This window comes from Ammodytes marinus (assembly GCF_949987685.1).
Source record: "Ammodytes marinus genome assembly, chromosome: 22".
Classification (NCBI taxonomy): Eukaryota; Metazoa; Chordata; class Actinopteri; order Uranoscopiformes; family Ammodytidae; genus Ammodytes; species Ammodytes marinus.
In genome coordinates, this window is record NC_137226.1 from 5,402,818 (window position 1) to 5,423,281 (window position 20,464).

Sequence of the window (20,464 nt, forward strand, 5' to 3'; positions counted from 1 at the left end):
CGCACGCCACGCACTCGCTGTCGTCACGATGTATCCAAACAAGGAAGAAGCGAGCGCGCCCCCTGTTTGTGTGTGTGTGTTTTTCATGCATGGACGTATTTTATAAAGAGGATTTAATGGTGCGTTTGCATCATGTATCACCGTGTAGGCTAGTAACATTCACCTATCATTCAAACAGCAGCTGCAGCTTGTGGAGAATGTCTTCCAGGGACACTGTACCTCGATTTAACATCTAGTTAGATGATAAAAGAGGTAAGTAGAATAAAAAATAAATAAATATGGATGGAATAGAATAAAAAAAGGCATTGGTTTTGTGCAACCAGCGATCGCTGTGCAGCTTTTTAGAGACGGTAGATTGATATGCTGTCATATCTGCCATAATATTGAGTGCATAGAAATATTGATTTCTATCTTGATTTCTTCTCTGCTATCGTGTCGCATGGTCACATTTTTATATTAGTAGGATACCTTTATAAAAGGGGATCTATTGTTGTGTTTACTTGTAGTGCATGATCTATTCACACTATCTTACTGCTCATCTAAATTACTGCTCAGAAATATCTCATGGAATAAGGGACAACACATTCATATTGGCTACTGGTTTAAATTTGATAATCCAATTTAATGTTAATGTGTTTTTTTTAAAACTTTTTTTTTCAATTATAAAAGATCTAGGATGAATGCCATTTTTCCAAAAATGTATGCTTAAAGAAACAAGATTATTCATTTGAAAAACCTTTTTAAATACATTATTTTATTAGAGTAAAACATTTTAAGGTACATTATTGTTGCCCCACTGTAAATTTACAAAAACTCAATTAGTATTCATCTGAGATCGGAGTTAATTGTGCTGATCTAAGTGATCAAATATCTGCAATTTTCTTTCTTTTTTTAGATTATACTTTGTACTTTGCCTTTTCTCTATCCCCTTAGTAAAATACATATTTGTATCCTAAATAAAACCATTGTAAGCTCAAAGTTGCAGACTGGGTGGTCCTGAATTTAACTGTCATATGTGTTATATTTGTGATGTTAAGTAGGTTGGAGAAGAACACCTTAACTCTTTAAGATGAGGCGTTTGTCACGGAAGAAAGCCCTGAGCTTGGTGAAGGAGCTGGACGCCTTTCCCAAAGTGTCAGAGAGCTACGTGGAGACGTCAGCCTCTGGAGGAACAGGTGAGCTGCTCCACTGACGTAAAAAGACATCAGTTCTTTCAGTCATACTATACCTGGTAAAGAACAACAAACCCTATTCCTCTGTCTGTCTTGTCTCTTCCCACAGTGTCCCTCATAGCTTTCAGTGCCATGGCCCTTCTGGCTATCTTAGAGTTCTTTGTCTATAGAGACACTTGGATGAAGTATGAATATGAAGTTGACAAGGATTTTTCCAGGTGAGATCAACCCCTGCATTCCAAATCACATATTTTTTTATTTATTTTTTGCTATACTACATACTTAAGCATGCTGGTTTCCATATTGCAAAATGCAATTGGATGTATGAGGGCTTCATGGTATTTTTTGGCACATTGAATTTGACATGTATGTATTGGGACATCCTAAATCTTTTTTCTGGCACACTTAAGAGTATGGTAGTATGGGTATTGGAACACAGGGTATATGTTTTCAAATGTTAATCATAACGCAAAACATTCCCCAAAGAAAGTGTGTTACTTAATTTTGAATTTCTATAAGTTATAACAACTTATTTTAAGAGTATATGTCAAAAACTAAAACTGATTTTATTCCCACTCCTCTTTTTTTAATCTTTTCCAGTAAATTGAGAATAAACATTGACGTCACAGTCGCCATGAAATGCCAGCGTGAGTATCCCAAAGTCGTGGCCATTCAAGTACATCATTTACTCAGTGTGGTGGATTATAGATGTAAATATTTGAGTCAAGTCAATGCATTGCACGCCTTCATTTTATGTTCACAATGTTACAGATGTCGGTGCAGATATTCTGGACCTGGCTGAGACCATGATCACGTCCAAGGGCCTCCACTACGAGCCTGTGAGTGAAGCATGTCTCCAAACATTAGGTCTAGTTGCCCAACACAGAGGCAATCAAATATACTGTACATATATGTATTTTGTTGCTTATTTTTCTACATCTTTTCTCTTTGTATCTTTCTTCAGACTATTTTTGAGCTGACCCCAAAACAGAGACTGTGGCAAAGGTAAGCTTTCTGGACATCACACAGGGAGATATTGTTTATTCATACACTCAATTCATTCTTTTTTTTTTAAAGATATTTTTTGGGCATTTTTATGCTTTATTGATAGTGCAGAGAGACAGAGGTGAAATGGGGCAGAGAGGGGAGTGACATGCAGAGAACAACCGCGGGTGGGAATCGAACCCGGGTCTGCTGCTGGGCCCGGCCCGGGAGGGGGACGCCTTACCAACTGAGCTAAAGGCGCCCCTAACTCAGTTCATTCTTATTGATATTTTAAAAAGGGCATTTAAAAGTGACAAAATGGGCAGACAAACTTAAAGGTGCACTATGCAGTTTCAGAGGAGGGGGATTTGTTTACATTCGCAGAGCTTGCAGTACGTTTACAAAACATATTTACTCTACATGTAATTCTTAGTATTGAAAAATTCTATCATCGTAAATTAAAACGTATATTATTTTGAGGCACCTGGAACCACATGTTGGACCAGACTATGTTTGTAAACCAAACTGCGGGCCCTGCTGCTGTAAACAACACCAGTAACTTTTCAGGAAGCTTTCGAACTTCAAACAGTGTTCCAGGGATCCAATTGTCCTCTTAGTAAAGTTTGTTTATTCAGTTATGAGAATATACCTTAGACAATAGTTACTTCTCTGACACACCCAAAGTTACATAGTGCACCTTTTAGAAGACACTGTGATTTCACTGTGCACAGAAAGTTGAAACTATGTAGGGAAACTGGAAAATGTCTTTGAGGGCTCATGCGTCACCAGCACCCTGGTTGCAGTCTGTCTCCACGTGTAAATTAGCTGTGAGCAGGTGTGACATGTGTTGCATCATGTGGCCAACCTGTTTTCTTCTCAGGACGTTGACCCTCATACAGAGCAGACTGAGAGAGGAACATGCTCTTCAAGAAGTCGTTTACAAAACTCTCCTCAAAGGTGGCCCCACTGCCCTGCCGCCACGGTCAGTTTCACACGTGCAAAAAACAACTATTGCCTCATTTTTTTTATGATAAAAAATGTTGCTCTCCTTTGCTCATAATTGTGCTTTATTCAGATATTGTGCAGCCTGTATCCACACTTCTGATAAACAACGGAAGTAATGCAAACAGAACCTGTGTGTGTGTGTGTGTGTGTGTGTGTGTGTGTGTGTGTGTGTGTGTGTGTGTGTGTGTGTGTGTGTGTGTGTGTTTGTTTAGAGAGGATGCCCCTGTGGAGCCACTCAGTGCTTGCAGAATTCATGGGCACGCTTATGTCAACAAGGTGGCAGGAAACCTACACATCACTGTTGGAAAGTAAGAAACTAACTGTATATGCACTGCCATCAAAAGCTCTGGCTGATATGACATGATAAAGGGTTGTTGAGCTAAATACAGTAGTTGACACCAGTCCCCTAAATACCCTCTGTCTTGTCTTTTTCCAGGCCTATTCATCATCCTCAGGGTCACGCTCACATTGCAGCTTTCGTGAGCCATGATAGTATGTCACTGTTTTTTGTTTTTCAACTATGCCTGCATATGTTTTCCTTCTGGCTTGTATAACAGTATCTACTCATGGTGCAGACAAAATAACGCTGGCTCTCTCCTGCCAAGAGTACTGCTAAATAAAGAAATAAAATGAGTAAGAAGGTGGATATTTGGCAGCTACATTTCTATTATTTCAGCTGAATATTGCCACAGTACAGTATTCATCAGTATGCATCTTAGATATGGTATTCGTAAACATTTAAAAACACTTAACACAAGTACATTTTCTTGCTTGTTCATTGATTTCCCAGGGCCTCGATTAAACCTGTGCTTCCTCTCTCTGCATTACAGCGTACAACTTCTCCCATCGAATAGACCATTTATCATTCGGGGAGTTGATACCAGGCATCATCAATCCTCTGGACGGCACAGAGAAAATCACCTTCAACAGTACGTTTTCTTTTTCTTTTCTTTTTTCAAGAGAGAGAGAGAGGCGAAGATAAAAGTCATGTTGAAGTAATTTGCTCAACAGAAATGTTAAGATGTCCGAGTTTTCTGCTGAATTGATTTCGTGTTGAGACATTTGGAGTAGACCCAAACTGTATATCATTGGCAAGAGGTTACTTTTTCAGATAGCACTATCATGGGAGTTGGTTAAGTTTTATTTGAAGTTCATTCACCTCTAGAAAACATATTTTGTGTTTGTGTTTTTTTGACGACAGATAACCAGATGTTCCAGTACTTCATCACTGTGGTTCCAACCAAACTGAACACGTACAAGATATCCGCAGACACACACCAGTTCTCTGTGACTGAGCGGGTGAGGGGGGAAAAAAAGCAATTAAAAAACCAAATCATACCAGAACTTGCTTTCGAAAATCCCCCAAAATCTAATTACAGGAGAAGGGATGGAGAGCGAAGATACTTTATATTACATTACATTTAATTTAGCTGATGCTTTGATCCAAAGCGTCTTCCAATAGGTGCATTCAACCATGAAGGTACAAACTCAGAACAACAAGAATGACGCAAGTGCTATAGCTTCAAATAGCAGTCAAATCAATGTTAACTTACATAAGCAGATAGAGTAACAACCAAACAGAAAAGAGTATTTAAAGATAGTACTCAACCAAGATTTCAAGTAGTCTAGAAGTAAGCAATCTTCAGATGTCTAATGCAAACTACCATGCTTGTCTTGTCTTTTAAAGGAGCGTGTTATAAACCATGCGGCGGGCAGTCACGGCGTCTCCGGCATCTTTGTGAAGTACGACACCAGCTCTCTGATGGTGACGGTCAGCGAACAGCACATGCCACTGTGGCAGTTCCTGGTGCGACTGTGTGGTATCATAGGGGGGATATTCTCCACCACAGGCAAGTCTGCTGTCAAGTGCAATCATGTTTTATTTTATTTGAGAGAAAAAAAACTGAAGATAAACAATGGCTGCGTTCCAATATAGCCATACTTTCTTGATAAAATACTTGGCAGAAAAAAGATTTAGGATGTCCCAATTCTTGTAGTCAGATTGAGTGTGCTTAAAGATACCCGGGAGTCATCCGGCCGAGATTTTTAGTGTTGAAATCAGCACGCTATTTGGGCGATGTTGACCCACAATCCAGTGCGCACAGGAAGTGACGTCACATTGACGGAGCCTCCGTATGAAAACAACCGGGGATGCAACGGATATAAAAGCAAGAGGCAAGATCAAGGCGCAATGATGATGTAATAAATAAGTAAAAGTATGTCCCAATTGTATGCCTACTGCATGCAGTCCTGGATGCTGGGCTTTTTAAGAAAAAGTAAAACTGAATAAAATGCTAAATATGTCATAGGTCTGAATTCATCCAATTCCTCTCTATTTGAAGGCATGCTCCATGGACTTGTTGGCTTCTTTTTTGACGTCATCTGTTGTCGCCTCAGACTTGGATCCTATAGGCCCAGAGAGGTGAGTCTTAAGGCATTTTAACCACGCAGTCTACAGTGTTTTACCAACTCCAAAATACAGGTTTCTAATTGCACAATAAGCAGGCTGTCTAAATCATTAATTTGCTAAATATCTTATATGCTGGCAAATTGTTTCAGGATTGCATTAAATTCCTGTTAACTTCACCATATAAGAGATTCAATATAGACTCACTTGTATTGAATTTACCCCAGGATTTGCAGCTAAATGACCAGATGAACAATCTTAACAATCACCAAGCTCCGCTATTGGCTGAGGACGTCCCTCAGGAGGAGTAGAGTCCATCTCCAAAGCTTTGATTCTGCCTTTTGATTGGTTGAATGGTTAGGACATCGCCTGACATATCATGAGGGTTGAGGAACAATTTTTTTCTGCTTTCTCATCCAAGAGGGAGAGAATACTCTCGCCATCAAAGGATACTCTCTGTTATTTAATGTTGTTCAGTTTGTAAACATTTGTAATTTTTTAAATTGTCATCATTATTATTGTCATGAAAAAGTGTTTTTCTACTGAAAAAAAGTGAAATCTGTCTGTGCTGTTCACTTAAAATATATAGTTAAATTCACATCAGATCATTTGCACTTTAGGAAAATGTCTTTAAACATTATTTATTTCGAAATGCTTGTGCAGGGGTTGATTTCTTTAGCAATGTTTGAATGATTTCCGTTCCATTTGCTGTTAATAGTGCATCATACTGGCTGGTTTCATTCCAATTCCATTAAAGTTTAAATAATAAAAAGTAGCTGTGCAGGTTTTTTTTCATAGCAATAGTGTGTGGACATTTTTTAAATCTACGGTGAAGTCATAACAATGTGTCAAGATATCTTCTTGGGCGCAATATTCAATACATATAAGAATATTATGATGTAATGGGTAACTCCAATGCTTTAAATGTATCTGAATAGCCCGAGAACTTAAGTAAATAAGGTCATTGAAAGCTTGGAGACACCTCAACCAAATAAAAAAAACTTCAATTGGGAATCTTCTATAGTTGAGAAATGCCCTCAAACTCCTTCAAAAGAGGTGTAAAAAGGTACTCCAGTTACATTGTGGCACTTGCGAGAAACGGATAAAAAATAAAAAGGTTATAAACAAGAGCAGGAACGACATTACATCATGACTTCTAGTATGAATTGAATTCCAAAAACACAGGATCCTACAATTCCCATAATGCATCTTGACGGCATCTTTTGGTAGAGCCTCTACCTTTGTTAGGTAAATGCCCATGACATACAAACAGCATTCACTCAGTTTGCAATTCTGACTTTATGCTTTAAATATGTGGCCAGGCTGAGATGACACTGATGACTGGGGAATGAACGATCCCTGGGGTATTTCTTTTTTAAATAAAGTGGAACAAGAGGAACGCCGTCCTCTTCAATTTAATTTCAGAGCAATCATGATTACACCACAGACAGACTTTTGCATAAACATTTATTTAGTTTTGTCCCTTTTATCCCATACAGGCTCACAACTGTCATGTATTTGTATTCTGTCAGAAGTCAAGCCTGGCAACACATACACATACACACATACATATACTGTACACGGTTTTTCCTCGTTTGTTTAGTAAAGATCCGACTCCCCCGTCACATTTAACACTTTTGATAGACTCTGTGGGAAGCTCTGCGGAAGTTTTCTGTTAAGACTCCTCACCAAGCAAAAATCAACAGTCAAATACATTTTTTTGGTTGTAGTTGAACTATTTACAGATCTTCCAAACTTAAGAATGGGGTTAAGGATCTAATACCCGGGGGGGGGGGGGCTCCTTGTTTATAACTGAGCATTTTTGTGATTTAGGTCCAGGGACTTTAGGTCACAGTTTGTGTTGCTTAAAAACAGCCTATCAACCCTATCAAAATCTCAGAGGGGGGGGGGGGGGTCCCTTTAAAATGCCTTTTTTTTCTTAGAAAAACTTGGGCAGGGTTAAAAACTGTTTGTACACACTGCACAATATGTGATATTGACCTATACAAATAAACTCAACTCTGATGTAACTCTGATGTACTCTTATTTATATATAATACACTGCCAAGGTCTACCACATACTGTATATGAGACTAGCCTTTGACGCAAGTATAAAGATGTAAAAGTAGTAAACTTAGTTTCAGTACAAACTGCTGTACAAACAGGCAAACAGTGGATGAGCATTCAAACAAACAGGTTCATGTTCAAAGAGATACTGACATTATCACAAGTGATAGTAAAGAAGTGACAACCTTAACAGCAGGGAAGATGGCAGATCTGTTTGTTTTGGTATATGTAGTGATATAGTCGTCTTGTGTGGTCACAATATCGCTTTGATACTCAATAATGTGTGGATTGGCCATGAGACGGAAAAAAACACCACTTGGTTCTTGGGTGTAATCTTAAAAAAAGGCAGTAGATACACAGAATGCAAGACATACAGATATCCAAATCACCCGCGTATTAAATATTGGAGTCGGATATCCACCACCAGTAAAAACAAACAAATCTTGTAGAAATCGTCCTCTCATTAAGCACTGCCATATTTCAAGTATGAAAAAAAATAATCATCACAAGGCAAGGCAATGTACCTAGATTCATAAAGGATCGTAACAATAACGTGGAGAAGAACATGGAAGTCACACAAAAGGCCTTATTGTTGCATATATAATAATTGGCCACTTTGAGAAGGAAGAAGGTAGGTACAACAAAATGAATGACAACACTTCTTCTTGGAATTGGTTTACTGAGCAGTGCAGGTAACAGATGACAGATCTTTCCAAACTGAACAAATAACTCATGGCGAGGTGACCGCTTTTTTTTTCAACTTCCTTCTCATCTGCTCTGGTCAACTGCAGCCCTGTGCCTTGACCCCCCACACTCAAAAGAAGGATTTGTAGTATCGTTCAAGCACGTCCGTCAAGGGTGTCAGGTGTTCCGATAGAGAGGTGAGGAGGAGGCTGGTGTGCTGTGCCTGAAGGGGGTGGTGAGGAAGACTCAGTTGGTTAAGGTGCTGGAAGCGCGGAAGTAGGAGAGGAACTTGTAACAGAGGCTCACCACAAAGTACCAGATGTTTCTGGCCATCAGGGAGCGGGCGATAAATACCCTCCAGAAGAAAACCACCAGACACGTGTTGAAGACGTAGCGGATGTTCCTCAGTCTGGGAGAAGAGGGAATCAGACAGGAAACAAGACATAATAATAATAATAATAATAATAATAATAATAATAATAATAATAATAATAATAATAACTTTGTGCTTACTGGAGATTTTTTTTTTCTCCAACATGTTATATGGACCTTTTCTTTTAATTCAGGTATGTTAAATGAGAATTTTGAGTCATTCAAGGTATCATTTTAATAATCTATATACATTGTCACCACCACCACCAGCTTTCCCCTTCACCACTGCATCAGAAAAATGTTCTGGTGGTTCTTTATTTTTTTCTACACTACACTTTTACTTTTTTTTACTAAGTGAAAGTGTATGTATAGAACCGAAGAGGACACCTTTCAATGTTGCATTTAAATGACAGAAAAAGGTAATGCCATTCATTTGAAAGACATGTTTTTTCTTACCACACATGTATGAGTAATGTAGGACTAGCCAATATGGTTGAAGGCATTTCTGCTGAATTGAATTTATTTTGATGGTGTGGTTAAAACAATAACAACTGAGCAAAAATAACTGTTATTTACAACCTTTACACACTTTTGCACAATTTTTTATTCTAGTCTTTATGTTGTAATCTCTTGTTGACTTACTTCCTCAGATGTTGCCTGGCAACAGGGATGTCAGTCATCTCTTCATTCAGCACATACTTCTTGGTGCCGATGCAGTAATTGTCGATGTACTCAGGCCAGTTCAGCTGGCGAACATCAAAGTTGAACATCTGAAATATATAAATAGAGGGTGCAGAGATGATGCATGCTAAGCCAAAGCTACTGTTTTTGTTTGTCATTGAAAATTAAAGTGAAATTCCACTGTCACTCACTAGATGGAGCAATAGTACTATTAAAATGTTGCATGTTCTCAGTGGACAGAGGGAATATTTTCTGAGCTGTTTGCTCCCTCAATTAAATGAGGGTTGAAGAATGAAAAGGATCCTCTACTTAAGTCAAAGTAGCAACAAAACATTACATTAAAAAACTGTACTTAAGTGCTGTAAATGTACAGAAATAAAAAAGGTAGAATATTTAGCCCAGACAGGCAGCATTGGCACAGGCCAGCCTACCTTCTTGTCCTCTGGGGATAACTGGCCCAACAGCATGCTCATGTTGTCACAGTTCCAATCCCAGTCCTGAGCGCTGAAGTAATCAAGCAGGCCGATGGCTTTGTGCAGACGGTCGAAGATTCGCATCATGCTACAGCCAGAGGAGGGTCAGATGTTACCACACATTTTTTATTTTTTTAAACTTTTAGTGCAAAGAGTTGTAGTTTTCATACAGTTATGTAAATAAATCAGTGTTTTTGACAATATTTTATTATACTTTATGGACTCAGTGACACCTTATGTAGTGACCTCTTGACTATTTTGGATTTCAAGTGTGACAGATAGCAGTGAGTCTTACTGTGGCTTTTTTCCGGAGAGACGCAGAAAGGAGTCGTAGATGAATGCGGGGAACTTGTGGCTGACCAGGATCCAGTACTGGTAGATCAGGTTGTTGGAGGTGATGTTTGCGTTGGGCCGACGGAAAGCCTGCTCCAGCGGGTTCCTTTTGAAGGACGACATCACGTGGTACTCTGCAAAAGGTGCAAGGTAGATGGGGGTTACTTGGACATAAAAAAAAAACGTTTACAACAATATATGAACCAACACCAATAACTGATCATATTTATATATTTTAAATTTGAGTTCAAGGTTGTATGACATTTTAGGATTCCATCTTAGTTCTGGATACAATGACACACACACACACACACACACACACACACACACACACACACACACACACACACACACACACACACACACACACACACACACACACACACACACACACACACACACACACACACACACACACACACACACACACACACACACACACACACACACGTATACAAGGATAATGACTTCCAGGAGCTGGCCCCCATCATAACATGATTTTTAGCTCTGGTTCTTGACTCTCCCCACTGGGCATCACAGCTGGCCCCTCCCCCCTCCTTCTCCCAAAATCAAGCTACAGAGCGCAGCCATGTGACCACAGACACATTACATCACACACTGACAGGGCACGCAAAAACTAGGACTTGGACCGTTTGTATCCATGGCAACAGATGTGTGGTGGTGGGGGGGGGGGGGGGGGGGCGGAGATGACCAGATCGGAGGAAACGGCCAGCTGCTGTGACCTTGATCGGCCCTCCGAGCTCCAGGGCAATTATATCGTGAGCTAAACTTGTACTTTCATATTCGGGATCAAAATCATTTTCTATCACATATTAGCTTGATTCCTACTTCTCATTCGGGAGATTAAGAGTACATAGTTCATCTTTTTCATAACAGTGAGTAACGGGGAAGAGACCTAATCCTATGCTACGAGCCATCTGGTAGCAATTTCCTGGGTGAAGCGTGTCTGCTAATCTGGGAGCAAACGGGAGTGAGAGGGTCCTGGGTCATTGCTGCCAGCCTGACATCCAAAAACCTCTAATCCCACTGTAGCTGATGAATGCAGAGAGAGTGTTCACTCTTCACGTAGAATTTCATCGCTGGTATCACAACCACACCATCTATCAATTACACCCAAATAAAAAGATATGACATAATAACTGACAGAGTTTTTGAAATGTTAAGGGGAAAGTTAAGGCATCACCGAAGTCAGAAAGAGTTATTGTCCGGAGGCCATGAATGTTTGTACCAAATATCACAGCGATCCTTCTTATACATGTTGTAGATGCCCATTTAAAATGAAAAAAAGTTACTTTTATGCATACTGCAAGACTAGTGGGATCTTCCCTCTTTAAACCCTAAAAAGGAAATGAGTGCATTAAAAAAAGCTTGTAATCAATTTTAAAACTTGTGGGTAAGAGAAGAAAAGATAGCAAAAATGGGTTAGGGGCATATAGCACCAAGCAAAGATATTTTAAACCTAAAAAAAAAAATGTCCGAAACATTTAAAAAATGTATATGTCCACCAAATAGTATCCCACCACCGATATCCTCCAAATGTCAATGCCATCTTCTGTCTCTTTCCAGCAGGTGGCAGACTCTCTCCATAAGAGCCCCCTCACCCCACCCCAGTCCCCCAAACATAAACACCACCACCTAACTAAATTACCGGAAAATTATGTCACAACACTGGAGTATTGATTACTGATGATGAATGTCAACCGGGGACAATAACAATATCGTTGGATGCCAGAAGGCGCAGACATAAAACAGCTCTATAAATATCGGCCCTGCACTGACAGGTTTCTATTAGCTTTAAGCAAGACAACAAACAATGTACCTACCGATCTCTCCCCAGTGGAATGGGTTGATGCCGCCGGTCGTGCAGTTGTACACCAAAGTTTTTTTCGGTCTGCAAGGGTGTGAGAGAGGAAGGTCATAAGAAACGTCAATAAAAATACATAGAAGTCTTTACGGGTAAGCTGTGAAACTATAGTGCTGTAGAACTGGTATTCTACTGAGACGACACGTGCAGAACCTTTTAAAAACAGGTTCTATAAGACGCATTCAGGCATGAAAAAAACAAGCGAATATTTGAAATTAACCTTTTCATTTATAATTTTACAATGCAGTGGTCAATACTTATAATTGTCTTTTTTCAGTTTTTATTCTGAAAATAAGTACAGGTTGTCAGGTGCTTAAACACTGGTAAAATCAGCTAACAGTTGAAGCATTATTACATTTGTGGGATAGGGTTCTATTTATCTGAGTAGGATTACTTTGGGGAAAGTTATGATGGAGACGATTCTTTTTGGTTGAGCATTGAGAGGAATTTCATGTACTGTATTTTACTTCCAGGCCACGTGTCTGTATTGGATTTTTCATAATAAACCCTAAGGTAGATAAGGTAGTTAGCTCATCAGTCTAGAGATACGTTGTGTTAAGCTCAAAAACATGTTTGTCTGGAACCATCTCCACTGAGACGGATTAGGCGATTATAGAGTATTAACTTCTTGCTGTGACAGAATACAAAACCTATCCAGGAACAAGACAATAAACAAATAATGGCCCCCAAAGCAGTGCATATGATGATCTTGGGTATGAAATGCCAAAAAAGAAAAATAGTCCGATCTTCCTTCTATTTCACAGTTCCACCTAACCGCACCAACAACATTGTTTCGCTGCGTTTACAGGTGAATGCTCTTTGCTCCAATTTGTAAACGTCACAGGAAGTATTGTGGAGTTCATGGTAACCTAGGATACGTTCCAATACCCGTTCAACAGGCCCTCGTTCACTTGCCCTAGGCACTTGCCCTCGGGGGAATCCCCGCTGCCATCTTAAGTGTCGTTCCAATAGTCTGGAAACTGAAGTGAACTTCGTTATGATAGACCCTCGGAGGGCTGAGTGATCAAGTCAACATGGATGGTCACTCCGAGGTGGATATCACCCACAGTGCATTGCAGTTCGTCTTCTTCTTCTTCTCCTTTTATTTTCCGGTAGACTGTATGCTTTTAGGGACATCGCGGCCACCCGCAGGACAAATATATATATATAAATATATTCCAAAACACCTCAATTAGGCTATCCTATTTCCATACGAACAATCCAGTGAATGTATTGCAGTTTACACATTGCTGCTATAACACCGATGGCTGCCAATTAGAGGACTATTTAAAACAAATGTTTTTGGTTGAAAGTATAAATAAGAAAATATGTCGGAGCAAACTATTTACATGTGTAAGTAACAATATCTTGATAATCTGAGTTACCGTGTCGAAATTCAATGTTTGTTAAGCTATGGAAATGGCTTTCTGCAACATAGACTACCTTAGCAGAATGTTATAATTCTGTATTATTTGCATTCAGATTTACCTATGTAACTGACGGTCCATTGCGACTACAAGGGCAAGTGGGAAAGTGGGTTCCATTTAAATCCTCCGCTCCTCCCCCGCCCAGTCTCCCTCCGCTCTCCAAGTTCCCTCCGTGCAACGTATGCTGTTACGTCATGCCAAGGGCTGAGGGTAAATGAACAAGGGGAAGTGCAACTACTATTGGAATGCAGGGCTACTCGGTAGGGTTGCTGAAATTTCCCGAAATGGCCCCTTTTCAAATCCCGGGATTTCAGAGCTCCTCACGGGATTTCCCGGGATTTCCCGTTGAAACCATTATTGCCCTTTAATACTACTTTAATGGGACTAAATCAATGCCAATAGATAAATAAATGCAGCAGAACAAGGCTATATTAGGCTACATCACGTTTTATTTTTACTTAAATAACATGAAGAAAAGCCATTCAAATTAGGCAAAATATTTTCCAGAAGTTAAATAGGCCTATTGAAAACGGTGTTTTTATGAAGAAAATACGAAAAATGTTTCACAGAGGTTCAATATCAAAACATGGCCAAAAAACGGTGTTTGGCGAACAAATGTATTTCAAACAATCTATTTTTATTTCTACGAAATCAGTTTAAATTGAATATTTTCCAAAGGATAGGCAAATAACAAAAAATGCACTACCGATTGCTCTTAACGTGTGAAATAAGACATGACAGAACTAACAGCCTATTCAAACTGACACGCTAAGCAAGATTACTTTCCAGCTTTCCTTTCTTTTACTTTCATGAAGTGTGACTTCAAGAAACACTGCTCAGCCTGTTTCTGAGCTTTGTCACGAACTGACACCGAGAACGCTCTTTCTTCCACGGACGTCGGCTGTATGGTGGAAAGTGCAGAGTAGAGCTGCTGCAGGTGTTTGGGTCGCTCTTTGGTTGCCTCGAAGAGCGCAAACTCTTTTGAAATTATTTTGTGGAGGTCATTCCCATACCTCTGGTCTGGCTCGGGACATTGCATGCAGTCATTAGCCTCGTTCGACTTGGAGCCGTCTTGCTCAGACCTGCGCAACTATGAAGCCCGTCTTGCTGAGCGCACAACAAAAATGCTGTGCGCTCAGCAAGCCGAGCGTCATAATTGCGCAGGTCTGAGCAAGACGGCGACATCTCTAACGAGGCTAATGACTGCCTGCTGCAGATGTGCAGTAAGGCTCTGGGTCATGCTCGCTTGGCTCTGGCTGATACGCATATTCTTGGGTATCAGACTCTTCCTCGGACACAGCACTTTCAGTATTGTAGAGGCGCTGGTATTTCGTATGCCTGCCTGTCTAAAAAATACATTTCACACAAAATATTGTGTAGCCTTTGTTTTATTCATTTTAGCTTATTAAAAAAAATATCCCCCCTCAAAAAAAACGAAAAAAAAAAAAAAAAACGGGAGGACGGGTCCCGCGGCCAATTTCCGGTACTCCCGGACTGACTCATTTCACGGGAATCCCGAAATCCCGGGACCCGTCCAGCAACCCTACTACTCGGCAACATGGAGGGAAAGAAAATCCCGACTCGCTCGTCTTTTTGTTGGGTGTTCACTGTGTACAATACGGGATGAAATGATGAATGGTTGCACCCGTTTTTTAATTAAAGGTGCTCCAAGGAACTTTGAAATATTTCTGAAACAGTCTAATTTTTCCTCTGATGATCATACATTACATGTAACAGCAAAACGAGACAATCAGTGCAAAGAATGCTATTTTTATATAGTTTTTCTTAATGCCTTTTTTCATGGGTTTGGTCACCCATGAGCAAAAGCTGGCGTTGTAAAAACACTGCTGCTTTTGTCCAAAGGGGGTCCAATAATTAACACAAACTGAAAGTTCCTCGGAGCACCTTTAAAGTGACTAGAACACTGCTCATCAACATTCAAACGTTCCTCGTAGGATCCTAAGTCAGGTCATTATTGGGCTCTTAAAGTGTGTACATATAGGACTCATAAATTGAATATCTTCAAAATAAGGTCTTTCTTTAAAGATTATTTTTTGTATTTTCAAGCTTTATTAGATAGAACAGAGTTGAAATGGGGAGACAGAGAGATAGAGAGGCGGGGGGATGACCTGCAGTAAAGGTCCACGGGTCGGATTTGAACCCGCGACCACTGCTACGAAGGCCGGAGCCGATATGGTACGCGCTCTATCCACTACGCCACCGGAGTGCCCAAAATAAGGTCTTTCTTAAGCACTGACCTGTGAACAGCGGTGTACCAGCCGGCAGACAGGGTGAGGTTGACCACTACGTCTACTGGGATCAGATCGGCCACGGCATCGTTGTTGGCTTTCATGGTGCGCAGGATCCCCTTTCCAGCCTGGACACAGAAGAACACAGTCTTAGGACTACACAACCTGTGACAACTCGAAAGCTTTGAGATTGCAAAACCACTTAAATGATTTTTATTTATTCTTTTACTTACAGCTATAAAGACTCCACTCGGCCCGTTGAAGTTGTCGATCCAGCCCTGAGGTTTAAAACAAAAGAAAGTGTTAATCCTTAGAGATGTGATTAATATCTCATCATAAAGTTAAAAGGCACACAGTGTGTATGTGTTTATGTGCAGTATCAGCAGTTTTCTTTACTTCCTGTGGTGGGAGAACAGCGTAGGCCTAAAGTGATTGTCGACTTCAATTATAGTCTATTAAAAATGGATGAAAACACTGGTTAAAGATTGCTAAACGTTGCCAATGGGTGGTGACTGGAGACCCATTATGTGGTCTTGTCCTGAATCTAATAATAAGCTCTGGTGCAGATAAAGAGACAAGATGTTGCAGGGGTGTTTTAAGCACATCAATCATCCGTCTGTCGGCAGATTTTAGATTGATATTTTGTTTCAAATATGTTGGTTAAATATTTGCTTTCTGAAGATAAAGGAATCCCAAAACTGACTAGATGCAGATCGTGCTTGTAAACACACCACACGCAAATAAACACAAACAGGCAGTTCCATCCCCCCACACTTCCTTTCCTTGTCCTCGCAGCGCCTCCTGGCACGAGCTGTCAACGCGATTGCATTGCCAAGCGTGAGTGAGGCACTTTTTTTTGAAGAGACGCTGCCAGGCCGAGCTTACAACCGAAGGCTGAGCACAGAGCGTGGAGTCCTATGAATCCAACACACGAGGCCTACATTTCCTGACGCCAGATTTAATAAAAAAGGGTTTTCCAGAGTTATTTCTGGTGTTTTAGCTACACATTCACTATCTCTATCTCAATGTTCTAACGTTGTGAAAAGTTTTATGAACTACAGTCCCTTTGAAAAATCATTGGTGAAACAGGCCTTTATCTTTATGTTTGCTTAGTCGAGAAACAAACTAGATGCTTATTTATCATTCTCCCGAGTTCATTTAAGTTACATGTGATCATCAAACCTGTTCTTTATAAAGGTCTCAAAATGACTTCAATGTATAGCCTTTCCTCTGGTTTCTGGTTTGTCTGGTATGGGACCGATACCCAACACTATAGGCACAGCTACCTGAAAAACTTGATCTAAAGCCTCCGTTACATTATGTCAAAGGTTTGCCCGCCTACGGCACCGGAAGCTTGACAGAAAGCAGCTTTAGTCACGCAAGCAGACAAGTGCAATGTTCAACTTTTGCACAGTTTAAGTCTGCTGTCTAACTTTGTGTGTGTGTGTGTGTGTGTGTGTGTGTGTGTGTAGCCTTTATGTGAACTCCTCTGCACCTTTATAGTGACATTCAGTGCGTTTGTGTACCATTGCCCTTGGTGTCCCGTTTCCTCCTCACCAGCCTTAACTCTCACATCCAAACAGCGGTGTGAGGACACAAGGTCAAATCACTCAGGTCTTTAGAACCAAGATATTAACCAATTTGCTTTAATCCTGTTGCCACTTAAGATAAACCCCCTTTGGATGAGCAGCACTGACCTGTGCAGGATTATAACTATCAAGATCTTATTTTCATTGGTGTTCCGGTAACGGTAGGACACCCATAATGGAGCAGGGGATCAAGGAGACATGGCCATTTAAACGTGTGGATTAACATTTAACATGGCGCTGTTCAAAAGACCATACCATGGTACGTTACAGTAGATATACACTCACCGGACACTTTATTAGGTACACCGGTTCAATTTCTTGTTAAGACAGATAACTAATCAGCCAATCACATGGCAGCAACTCAATGCATTAAGACATGTATACCTGGACAGGACAACTTGTTGAAGTTCAAGCCGGGCAACAGAATGGAGAAGAAAGGGGGGTTTAAGTGACTTTGAACGTGGCATGGTTGATGGTGCCAGACAGGCTGGTCTGAGTATTTCAGAAACTGTTGCTCTACTGGGATCTTCACACACAACCATCTCTAGGGTTTACAGAGAATGGTCAAGCCAAAGGGGGTCCAGCCGGGTACTATAAGGGGCACCTAATAAAGTGGCCAGTGAGTGTATATTATCTCAGTACAGCGTGTAAGTGGTTTAGTTCTTACAGGGAAAGGCTCCTGCCAGCTGGCTCCCACTATGGAGGGTCTGATGATGGCGATGTTGAGCTTGTCTTGCTCCTGCTGCACCACATACTCGGCCAAGGCTTTGGTGTAGGTGTACGTGTTGGGCCGGGCGCCGATGAGCCGCGGTGTGATGTCATTCACCATGTTGTCATCCATCCACCTGACAGACAGAAACAAAGGGCTTAACACGTGCAGCACGCACTATACTTTTTCTTCTTTCATTTTGTGGTCGATTTCTATATCATCATCATAACTATTGCATGAGTTATATGTCAAACTGTATGTAAATACAGTGTGTGGCATTTGCCCTAACTGACCATTTAATGCACGCTAGGTATGAAGCGTTTTTGAGAAAGCCAATGGAGGTTATGCTCACAAATGATAATCCAAATGATAAATACACATCAGCAATGTGAAGGAAAGTAGTCTAGGAAAGATCTATACTTGAGAAGCTTTGGCAGACAACACTTCTATACATTACAAAGCATAACACCATAGGTATATAATTGGGCCTTCGGGAGACAGTGTTCATATGATTTGAAATCAAACCGAGACAAAATTGATTGCATGTCCTTTCACCCACTCACTCACTCTAGAGCGTCGATGAGCTTCCTGGGCTCGACGGGCGGCGGGTAGATGACCTCGTCGATGTGCCGGCGGTTGCAGTTTGCGTAGGCGGTGGAGACGTGAACGAAGGCCTCCAGGTGCTGCATCTGCTGCGCCAGGCTCAGGAGCTGCTGTGTGCCGATCACATTCAACTGGACAGCGTGTCTGCCGGGGGGGAAGAGAGGGAGTCAAACAGGTCAGTCTCTGTGTGTGTGTGAGTGCGTGTGTGTTTGAGATCAAATGTATGTAGGTAGGTATGTATGTATGTTTGCGTCTGTGCATGCTTGTATAGGTATCTTTGTGAGGACCAATTTAAACTTTTAATTATTGCAGTAAGGACATTTTTGTAATGTGAGGACATTTTACCTAGTCCTCACTTATTCAAAGGGCTGTTTGAGGGTAAAGACTTGGTTTTCAGGTTCAGCAGGTGAGAACAAGGTTTATTTAAGGGTTAGTTGTTATAGTTAAGAATAGGGTAATGGGCTACAGAATGCATCATGTCATGTTCTCACAAAGAGATAAGTACAAGGTGTGTGTGTGTGTGTGTAGGCGTGTGTGTCTAGGGAAAAGGCTTTTAAGGGTGTATTTGCCAGACTGCTCATATCTCTGTTTGAGTATTTGCAAACAAGAACGTTTGTGTAAGCTGACTCCTGAGCGTTTTCATTGTAAATGAGTATTTGCGGACTGGTAGGAATTTGCAGAACGAGATTCTAAGCCGGAGCATACGACACTAGTGAGTGCTGATACATGAAAGCCGACAGTAGGGAAAGAGGGCATCACACAACCAGAAGGGGAGGGGTTGGGTGGTAAGCATCTGCTCTGCTCATAATTGTGTAAGTCTCATCATTATTTTCACTGAACACAGTTGTTTAGCTTGAACTCCCTCTTATCACCTCATCCAGACCCAGTCATGAGTATGTAGCCACAATGAACCACTGTTGAAATCCTGATCTCAGTCTCTCTACAATCCTAAAACATAAATCTCTCGCTCTTCCTGCGATATCTTGCTTTGGTGTTGTGTTTTCTTTCTAAACTCTAAAAAGAAGCCCGAGGCACATTTATGATTCTGACCTATCTGAAAGTAACCGTCTTGACAGCTCGAGCGCAATTTATGTCAGCAGTCAAATCCGCTGCCTCAAACCAAGCGTTCCTAATTTCTCCGTAAATCGCGTCGATAAATGACAGAGCGCTCCACCCGTGTGATGAAGAGTTCTGTTTGGGCAGAGGGGGGCGGAAATGAAAACATAAAACAAAGATGTTTTATGGAGAGAGACAGTGACACTCAGTGAAAGGAAAAAAGCTTCAGGAGCAAAAGATTGAAGCAAAAAGAGTCAGAGCACAGGTGCAACTGATTTTGTTCTATTAACTTAGAATCGCTTCATCTAAAAATGTCATCACCAATTCCCAAGACAATGAATAAAGGACATCTACAAATGTATTGTTTTACCCAAATTAAAAAGATAAAAGGTAATGCTCATTCATAATGTGGCTACACCCGAAGAAAACCAAATTGGTTAGCACATTTAAGTCAGTTTAAACAGACACTACAGGTTAAGAGTGCCTCTCTGGCTCTGTGTGGGTGCAGCTCGACAGGTGTGTGTGTGTTTGTGAATGTAAACTACATGGACAGTTTGTTTCGGAGAGCAACCTGCATGGGTCTAGATCTAGTTAAATTCACTGATGAAATATGAGCAGAGCGGTGACGGTAGTAAAAAGGGAGGGTGTGTGTGTGTGTGTGTGTGTGTGTCTGTGTGTGTGTGTGTGTGTGTGTGTGTCCTCCCTCACACCACCTGTGTGCGTGTGCATCCACCCACCACCTTCTGGGACCATATGCAGGGTGTCAAG

At 40.9% G+C, this 20,464-nt stretch overlaps 2 protein-coding genes across 5 annotated transcripts in view; one reads left to right on the forward strand and one right to left on the reverse strand.

Moving 5' to 3' along the window:
- The first annotated feature begins 119 nt into the window (after positions 1-119).
- On the forward strand, positions 120-6,060 carry LOC307268644 (endoplasmic reticulum-Golgi intermediate compartment protein 2-like). The gene is made up of 14 exons (XM_080051361.1): positions 120-252; positions 1,038-1,175; positions 1,282-1,390; positions 1,773-1,819; positions 1,944-2,011; positions 2,137-2,177; positions 3,037-3,138; positions 3,374-3,469; positions 3,598-3,653; positions 3,992-4,090; positions 4,363-4,460; positions 4,849-5,011; positions 5,504-5,583; positions 5,796-6,060. Exons 2-14 carry the CDS (start codon positions 1,070-1,072, stop codon positions 5,877-5,879), a joined length of 1,149 nt encoding a protein of 382 aa, XP_079907487.1. The 5' UTR covers positions 120-252; positions 1,038-1,069; the 3' UTR covers positions 5,880-6,060.
- Positions 6,061-7,026: 966 nt separating this feature from the next.
- Positions 7,027-20,464, reverse strand: part of LOC307268490 (fatty acyl-CoA reductase 1) — a 46,202-nt gene continuing 32,764 nt past the window's right edge. For 3 of the 4 annotated variants that reach the window (XM_080051147.1, XM_080051150.1, XM_080051149.1), the window contains 10 exons: positions 18,605-18,784; positions 17,996-18,173; positions 15,973-16,017; positions 15,749-15,867; positions 12,023-12,090; positions 10,141-10,312; positions 9,804-9,933; positions 9,334-9,461; positions 8,626-8,728; positions 7,027-8,542 (listed from right to left, as the gene is read on the reverse strand). In XM_080051147.1, coding sequence (XP_079907273.1) covers positions 8,450-8,542; positions 8,626-8,728; positions 9,334-9,461; positions 9,804-9,933; positions 10,141-10,312; positions 12,023-12,090; positions 15,749-15,867; positions 15,973-16,017; positions 17,996-18,173; positions 18,605-18,784 — 1,216 coding nt within the window. In that variant the 3' untranslated portion in view covers positions 7,027-8,449. Of the gene's footprint in view, positions 8,729-9,333; positions 9,462-9,803; positions 9,934-10,140; positions 10,313-12,022; positions 12,091-15,748; positions 15,868-15,972; positions 16,018-17,995; positions 18,174-18,604; positions 18,785-20,464 lie in introns of all 4 variants that reach the window. The other variant, XM_080051148.1, reaches the window with a different exon arrangement.